Raw genomic sequence first — 8679 nt, 5'->3', positions numbered from 1 at the left:
ACTGCGTTAATGTAACTCTGCTCTCTTATGCATGACGCAAATAGTAAGGGATCAGCGGTAAACGAGGCCACGCATTGTCTGCCCCCCGCCCTCCCTCTGCTTGTCAGGAAGCAAGCTGATTGGCCGAGGCCTAGCAAAGAGTGCCCGGGGATCCAAAACTGCAGGCCGCACTTAGCTTACCGTCAAAAATAAACCAAAACAATAACAGACAAAACTGAGAAGGGGGAGAAACGCCGATAGAGTCGGGAGACGACGTTATCAGGTAAAATTATTTTGAATCGATTAGAAGGGCATGTGGAACAAGACGCAAGGGCCCAGTCGGCCGTAGCGGGCCTCTTTCAGCCTTTTCGAAAAACAACATGGAAGATAATGCGGCACAAAGCTGCGCCACTTAGCTTAGCAAGCTAGCTAGCCGAACGGACGGCTGTCGTCGCACAGACTAGAGCGACATGCAAAACAATATTAGCGTAGGGCATTTTGGTCTGTTGCTTGTGCTGATGACTTTATTAATATCGTAAGGTTTTGCGTAATTGGTGGTTAACTGGTCAAATGAGATCGGTTATTGCCTCTCTTGAATTAGCCATTATGCTAAAACAAAATGGCGCTCACAGGAACAGCCCTAGCTTGCTTGCTAGTTAGCTTCGATGGGTGGAGGGCGGTAGCCGCCCTAGTATGCATTGCATAACGTCTGCGGTACTTTCATTGGCGGCCTTAAACTCGGAGCATGTGTAGTTTTGTGCAAAGAGTCCAGAGTACAATACTTCTAAAGGCGAGACGTGCGGAAGCACAGTATAAGTGTTTATCCCATCGTGATATATCTGTGGGAATCAGGCGATACTACAGACCACTGCAGACATGACATGTTTGGCTTGTTTTGAGCCGTCAGGTGACGACAATGCATTTCCTCCCACAAAAGCCAGCAAGACTTATCTTCCAAAAGCCATCAGAGCTGCTGCCCGTGAGCTCGTCTCCCTGCACACTGAGCGGGACAGCCCTTTGTCTCAACTAGGCTCCAGCCATCAGGCTCAACCAGCTCCAGGTGTTTAGCTATATGTCTTCAGATTGAACCTGCCTGTAGTACTTTTGAGAGGCAGTGGATGGAGCCAGCGGTCAACAACACAACCGCCCCACTCCTCCGCGGCAGCCGATAGAGTTTTTCTGCCTTCTGAAGTTCATATCCATACAGAGGTCTTTATTTGTGGAGACACAAGTGCCCTAATTATAAACCCGAGTCCATGTATAAAGGTTGTTTTTAAATATCATTACAACACTTGGACTGTAACAAACAAAGTACCTCGTTCTGTCTTCTGCTATTATCAGCACAGTGCTTATGAAAACTAATCATTTGTTTTCTTTGTCAGAGGGATTGATTACCTGGATGGAAGGAAGCACGTCAGATATCCTGTTGGTTTTATTCTAAGGGGTTTGTCATCAAATGTGAAGGTATGTATTGAGTACAAGCCATTACGGAATGATCAGTTGTTGCATTCACTTTCATTTTTAGTAATGCATGCTAACAAAATGAAAGAAAACATCTAACATGGTGTCCACTGTAATTTTCAGTCTTTTTTTTCCTGAGTAAAGACATGGATCAAGGAGGAGGGGTGTTGGAGCTGCACACTCAGGAGCTAAAGATGCCCCACGCTATGATCATGCAAGACTTTGGTAGGTGGTCAAATAGGGCAAGGTGATGACTATTATATTGTATCCAGCTCTTACGTTCAACACGATTTAGCTTAATTACCTAGCTAAAAAATCAAGTCACTGAAACCTAACATGGTCAGTGTGACATTTTCACAGACTACCAACAAGAGGGTGATACTCCTTCAGAAATGCAACAACATACTCTGGTGTCTGGTGGTGCAGTAGCTTGGATGTGGGAAAAGCTGTGGACTCTTGTTTTCATTTTCAACCTCTTGTTTGAAAATGTTTGTCATTCATTCTCCTGTGTTTCTTTTGTTTACAGTTGCAGGCATGGGAGGTCTGGCTCACATTGATGGGGAGCATATTGTGGTGTCTGTGCCCGAGGGCATGCTTCTTTCTGATGTGATGACGGACGAGGGCATCCTCCTGGAGCATGGGCTTGAGGTGGAGGGCCTGGAGACTCAGGTAGTTCAAGGCCTGGAAACAGAGGTGGTTGAAGGACTGGAGACTGAAGTGGTGGAGAGCTTACACGCAGATGTAGAGGGCCTGGAGGCAGAAGTGGTTGAAGGCCTACAGACACAGGTTGTAGAGCTGGAGGCTCAGGTTGTCGAGGGCCTCGAGGGTGAGGTGGAAGTGGAGGGTCTCGAGGCGCAAGTGGTGGAGGGCCTGGAAACTGAGGTAGATGTTGACGGCCTAGAAGCACACGTCGTCGAGGGCCTTGAGGAGGAAGTGGAAGTGGAGGGTTTGGAAGCTGAGGTTGTTGAAGGTCTGGAGGTTGATGTGGAAAGTCTGCAGTCTCAAGGGGTTGAGGCCCATGAAATGACCAGCGAGGACATGGTGCCCTCAGAACACAGCGTGATCATGCCCGAGAATATCCTGGGGACGGAGGTTGCAATAGAGGAAGCTCTTGACCCCCACCACCACCATGTCCTTACCACAGACCTCATCCAGGACTCAAACCACCACCACGATGACATGCCAGACCAGGTGTTTGTGGCAGAGCTACTGTCAGAGCACCAGGACAACACCCTGGACCACCAGCTGGTGTCCGAAGGCTTGATGGTGACAGAGGCCAGCTCAGAGACCATAATCCACGAACAGCTGCCAACTGAGGCTGTTCCCCTGCAGACAGATGAGGACGATGATGCAAGAAGCAGCTCTGAGGATTACCTCATGATCTCCTGTAAGACAGTGTGCCATATGATACAGCACCATAGATTCATAAACACTGTCTCTGTGCAATCTCCTGTTTATTTTTGATAATCTACAGTTTTGTATAACCAGGTATTTGTATATTTGTGTTACTATAGTGGATGAGGTGGGAGAGAAGTTGGACATAGGAGACACTCCCCTTGAGATCAGCACTGAGGTAATGGAAGATAAGGAATCCAAAGAGGAGGACGGCTCTGAGGTCATCAAAGTCTACATTTTTAAAGCTGAAGCAGATGACGATTTAGGCGAGTGACTTTAAAATTTACCAGTTGCTCAGTCTGCTGGCGGCACGTCACTTTTACATAAGAGATTTTCCTGCTCAAGTGAATAAAGGTTATGACTTTAACAAAATTGTATCCATTTCCAGGTGGAACAGAGGTAATAACAGAGGATGATTATCAGAATGGCCATCCTGACCTGGAAGCTGCATCATCAGGAAGACTGGGAGTTGGTCGTGACAAGATGGTCTACATGGCAGTCAAGAACCATCCTAAAGAAGAAGATGATGATGATGAAGATGACAGTGATGAGGATGACGACGATGACATCAGTATGTTTCTTTGTGAAACAACAAACAACAGATGTTTGTACCTGTGCATGGTTTGTACAGAAAATGTCACAGCTTGGATAAATAACGTTTAAAACATAACACTTGTTTCAAGTAAATTTTATTTTGAAAATAACAATTTTGGCAGGTCTCATAACGAAAATGAAGATAAAATAATGTTCCCGTCGATAATGTGATGTAAACCATCACATCTGTGCAGGTAATACCATTGATCAGGTGAAGAATGGCGCAGCTACACCGTTTCTGCAAATCCGAGAGGGACTGGGGGCAAACCGTACCCTTAAACCCAAAGCTAAGAAAAAGAAGAAAGGAGAGACACGACAGTGTCAGACCGGTATGATCAGCAAATGAAAATGATGGACCATCAAATGATGAGATGTGATAATTTGTACTGACAGAAATTCACACTTGCTGTTTACAGTATTTAAAGTTACACACTACTTTTCAAACTTCTCTTCCAGCTGTTATCATTGGACCAGATGGCATGCCTTTGACAGTCTACCCCTGCCACATATGTGGAAAGAAGTTCCGCTCACGAGGCTTCCTCAAATGCCACATGAAGAACCACCCGGACCATCTGCTGAAGAAGAAGTACCAGTGCACAGACTGCGACTTTACCACCAACAAGAAGGTCAGTTTCCACAACCATTTGGAGAGCCACAAGTTGCTGAGCCACAACAGCGAGCGGTCTCCAGAATACACTGAGTACACACGGCGCTACCACGAGTCTAGCCCCCTGGGCTCTGACAAGCTCATCGTCAAGGACCGAGAGCCCAAACTGCATCACTGCAAGTACTGCGATTATGAGACAGCTGAACAGGGCCTACTCAACCGCCACCTCCTGGCTGTGCACAGTAAGAACTTTGCACACGTGTGTGTCGAGTGCGCCAAAGGCTTCCGCCACCCGTCAGAGCTGAAGAAACACATGCGGACCCACACAGGCGAGAAGCCCTACCACTGCCCGCACTGTGAGTTCCGCTGTGCGGATCAGTCCAACCTAAAGACTCACATCAAGAGCAAGCATGGCGCAGATCTGCCTTTCAAGTGCAGCCACTGCCCTCAAGCCTATGCGGACGCCCGGGAACTCCAGCGTCATATAGAGATGGTGCAAGGCCACAAGACCCACCAGTGCCCGCACTGTGAGCACAAGAGCACCAACTCCAGTGACCTGAAACGACACATTATCTCTGTTCACACCAAGGACTTTCCCCATCAGTGTGACGTGTGTGAGAAAGGCTTTCACAGGCCCTCAGAGTTGAAGAAACATGCGGAGACACACAAGGGCAACAAGGTGCACCAGTGCCGGCATTGTAACTTCAATGCCCCCGACACTTTCACCCTGAGCCGCCATATTTTGTCCTTGCATACGAAGGACCTCCCTTTTAAGTGCAAGCGCTGCCGGCGAGGCTTCCGACAGCCCGCTGAGCTGAAGAAGCACATGAAGACACACAGTGGCAGAAAGGTATATCAGTGCCAGTATTGTGAGTATAACAGTACGGACGCTTCTGGCTTCAAACGCCATGTCATCTCCATTCACACCAAGGACTATCCCCACCGCTGTGACTACTGCACCAAGGGCTTTAGGAGGCCTTCAGAGAAGAGCCAGCACATAGCCAGGCATCACAAAGACATGTTGATGTAATGTCATCGCGCACACAAACACACACTTTCCCGTAAATCTGTGTCACACACCCAGAGGTAATTTTAGTGTATTAACAAAGAAATGACGGATGTAGGCTGTTGATGAAGACGAAATAATTGCCGTTCTGTGTTCCGTGTTGTAATGGGTGTAAACCTCGTCCCCCAGGGGTAATACAAGAACACGTTTTAGATGGGGCTGAAGTCTAAAAAAAAAACAGTGTGTACATTGAGTGGGACAACTGTAAATTGTGTTTTTGTTTTGTTGCAGAAAATCACATATGAACATATATTCAGGGTTTCAAATGTCTATATTTTTATACCCACTCAGCTGAAATGCTGCAAGATGACGACTTTGTCCTGTAAAACAGAAAGCGGTGCTTTGTGAACGTCACGCCAGTTCATCAGACGATGTGGACTGAGTACAGGAGAAGTTTGCCTCCACAGTACCAACTAGTATCTATTTTCCTTATTAACCAGCTTTTACTCTGACATTTGTTTTCAATGCCATCTGGTCTTTAATGGGCAGAGCCATTCACCAGTTCATAAATGGTTTTCAGTGATGTTGACACACATTACGCACCTTAAAAAGATATTTCATTAATTGTAACAGTTGAACTTTCATCGTTTTGAATTTTCCTCCCAAGCGTGAAACACTCAGAGTTTCCATTATTTAAATCATGTATAATATAGGCTATATTCTGTTAAATATGTCGTAAAAGATGAATCAGAAATTTTCTGGTCTAATCAGCCGTGTCTAGCGAGGAGGAGAAGGGTTCATTTGATATATTAGTAGAATATCCCTTTAGTGTACACAACACATTTCTGACAGAAATCTGCTCGTCCGCCTGCTACGATGGTGCCGATAATTAACAGGTGTGTTATTGTATGACCATCACAGATGGTTGGCTTTACGTCAGATACAGGTCCCTGGAGGGGTTATATCTGACCGCCACTGTAAGCTGCATGTGTGACGTTACTGATGACACAGACGTGCTCTCTCAGCTAACCATTTGATTGCAATCATGCCTTACATCTGTTTGGTCTTTATCCCTTAAGCACTGATGAACACAGCTAATAAAAAAAAAACAAGTGATTTTTAACTCTCAAACATGCTGTATCAATACCATTCTCTCAGAGATTGTGTGTTTGAGTCAGTAGAAAGCACTTTAATAACTTTTTTGTATTTTAATTACACGTATGGGGTCAAAATATATATATGTATATACATATATATACACATATATATATGTATATACGAAAACCCTAGGTAATAAACAAGTACAGAGCTTTGTGAGTGGGTAAAGGTAAAGATTGTTTTGAGTGTTATCTCTAACGTGGGCACGATCCATTACAGCATCAAAACTGAATTGTCATTGAAAGTGGTGGGTGAAACCATTTATTGTTTTGTTCTATGGATAAGTGATTGGGTTTTGTGTTTTGTTTGTGCTCACTAACAAGTTTCCCCATACCCTAGTCCTACAGTCTAAATAACCCGACCCAGTCCCAATCATTGGATTATTCCCTTGAAGTCAGTGGTCATCATATTGGCATTAGTCTTTAAAGTATGCACATATGCTGTCTCCATGAAATTAATTGTGGTATATATTAAAAATCCCTGCATTTCGTGTACCTTAGTCTATATTTTCTTTCAGTCTGATTGTGGATAAACTACTGGTGGGGAAGAAGCAAAATAAACAATTATCTTTTTACACTTTTTGTCTTTTTCTGTGCTGCGTAAAAGAATCATTATCAAAGAATCATGAAGTCATTTCATCCATTGGCAAACCTGATTGGAGGAGGATATCATGCAGGACTGCGGTGTTGGCTGAGATAAAAAATTAAACATCACGCTCTGTCATCTTGTGTGGAAACGTTAATCATTGCTAATCCACAGCTTGCTTCCGCAGACGTCTGTTTATTTTTAAATGCCTCTAACGAGTGTCTCGTGTTCTCAGTGGTAGCAGTCAGTTCATCCGTTTCGGCTTCACGATGGCCCCTGCAGCACGATTTCAGCATTTGTTGTGATATTTTAACTTCAGTCAACCGCTGAGAGGTGATGAAAGATATCAGTAAACCTCAGTAACTGTGGGTCCAGTGGCCAAACAAGCCATTTAGCAAATAGTACAATGGAATTCACAGTTTCACTTGATCACCGGCTCATCCTCCCACACATTTGTGAATAGATGTAGGATTTAGTGTTCGGAGAGGCTCAGCTGCACCACACCGTCCCAGCAGACGGTGCAGTCATACACTTCAGCTAGCACAGGGTGAAAATGATACGATAATCTGAGAGCTCCAGACTTGAAATCCAGAGGCACTAAAGCCTTCCAGAGTTTCGCACTTTGAGTTTAACTCACTGCGGGCATGCTGGCTTATCTGGAATTATTTATTTTCTTTCTCAGTTGCTATGATGAAATCCCGCCGCATTAAGAGCATCTTCAACTCCACAACTAGATTCAATATATACTGTACACGCTGAGGTCTTCAAAGAGAGACCACAGCCTGCAGAAAGTTCAAACTACAGCAACCATTAGGGGTAAAAAGAAAAAAAAACTGCTATAATTTTCAAAGCTGCTGGTTGTTGATGTGTCTTCATCATGTTTAGGCAGCAGTACACTATTTTTGTCCATTAAAAAATGGTTGAAGGGCAGTTTGATTATATCTGCAATCACCTGCTATTGTTAGATGGAGAGTAATAGTAGAAAAAGCACAGGTGCAACTATTAACATAACAATGGTTCCATTCTGTTCACATGTCCCAGTAAACCATGACGGTGTGACAGTGCCAGGACCCTGAAACCTAAGCAACTAAATGGAATTCAGCTGTCGTTAGTTTGATTACTTGCACCTGTCCATGAAAAAAAAAACCCTCTTATATACACACACAGCACATGTAGATGCAGAACTACTGGGAAACAAAGGCGATGAAAAGAGTAACGCCTGCACACTGACTGATAACCACAAATTTATTTAACTTGACAACATTTTGATATTTTGATCCAAGTCACATCTTCGTCAGGGGTCGAAATGTTGTCGGTGTAAGTAAATGAGTGATTTGGTTTCATTGTCCGGCCGTCAATAACACTGGCTTCACATTCAGATCCCAAACTTAAGAGATGGGAGAAGGTGAGAGAGGAAAAATCAATGAGAGATAGTGATGGATGAGGAGCTACATTTATGAAAGCTGTATACATTACGCATATTTCATAGAGAGGATATGATTGGTTTGGGAGTGGCATCGGGGAAGGAGGAAACAAACTGATTAAATGATTTGGGTGCAACCGTAGAAAGAGAAGGGGAACGCCCTGACTGAGTCAGGAAAAAAAAGTGATGAGTCAACTGATTCGATTAAAAAGTTCCCAGCATTAATCAGGGTGTGTGAAGCCTTTCTGGTTTAATGTCCACTTTAATTTAATGAATGTGTTGCACATATGTTAGAGTGACAGCTGTCAACACCTGACTCTCATTATTAAATTATAAAAAACAAAACACATCTGCCTCTTGGCTGAGCTTCACAAGGGAAACTGGCTCTTTTCAACACACTAGAAGAAAAATTAAGCTGTGTAAAATCCCACTGAGATGTGACACAGTCGTGTCTTGTTTCACTTCCGTGTC

At 44.2% G+C, this 8679-nt stretch overlaps 1 protein-coding gene across 2 annotated transcripts; it reads left to right on the top strand.

Annotated features, from left to right (window-relative positions):
* Positions 1–119: 119 nt before the first annotated feature.
* znf711 (zinc finger protein 711) lies at positions 120–6772 on the top strand. 2 transcript variants are annotated; one of them, XM_041047969.1, is made up of 8 exons: positions 120–262; positions 1362–1443; positions 1564–1665; positions 1967–2827; positions 2955–3101; positions 3224–3406; positions 3624–3758; positions 3886–6772. In XM_041047969.1, exons 3-8 carry the CDS (start codon positions 1587–1589, stop codon positions 5064–5066), a joined length of 2586 nt encoding a protein of 861 aa, XP_040903903.1. In that variant the 5' UTR covers positions 120–262; positions 1362–1443; positions 1564–1586; the 3' UTR covers positions 5067–6772. The 2 variants fall into 2 exon arrangements, with proteins under 2 accessions (XP_040903903.1, XP_040903904.1); XM_041047970.1 differs by lacking the exon at positions 120–262 and adding an exon at positions 742–1039.
* The last annotated feature ends 1907 nt before the right edge of the window (positions 6773–8679 follow it).

Source organism: Toxotes jaculatrix, chromosome 10 (genome assembly GCF_017976425.1).
Source record: "Toxotes jaculatrix isolate fToxJac2 chromosome 10, fToxJac2.pri, whole genome shotgun sequence".
In the NCBI taxonomy this organism is placed as follows: Eukaryota; Metazoa; Chordata; class Actinopteri; family Toxotidae; genus Toxotes; species Toxotes jaculatrix.
The sequence above is the reverse complement of the archived record's forward strand: the minus strand, read 5'-3'. Positions and strand labels throughout refer to the sequence as shown.

What these genes read in the sequence shown, in the direction of transcription:
- znf711 (XM_041047969.1), top strand. Translation starts at nt 1,587, where the DNA reads ATGGATCAAGGAGGAGGGGTGTTGGAGCTGCACACTCAGGAGCTAAAG. An exon ending in GGATTACCTCATGATCTCCT is followed by an intron (nt 2,828 to 2,954) that starts GTAAGACAGTGT and finishes GTGTTACTATAG; the next exon opens with TGGATGAGGTGGGAGAGAAG. An exon ending in GGATGACGACGATGACATCA is followed by an intron (nt 3,407 to 3,623) that starts GTATGTTTCTTT and finishes ACATCTGTGCAG; the next exon opens with GTAATACCATTGATCAGGTG.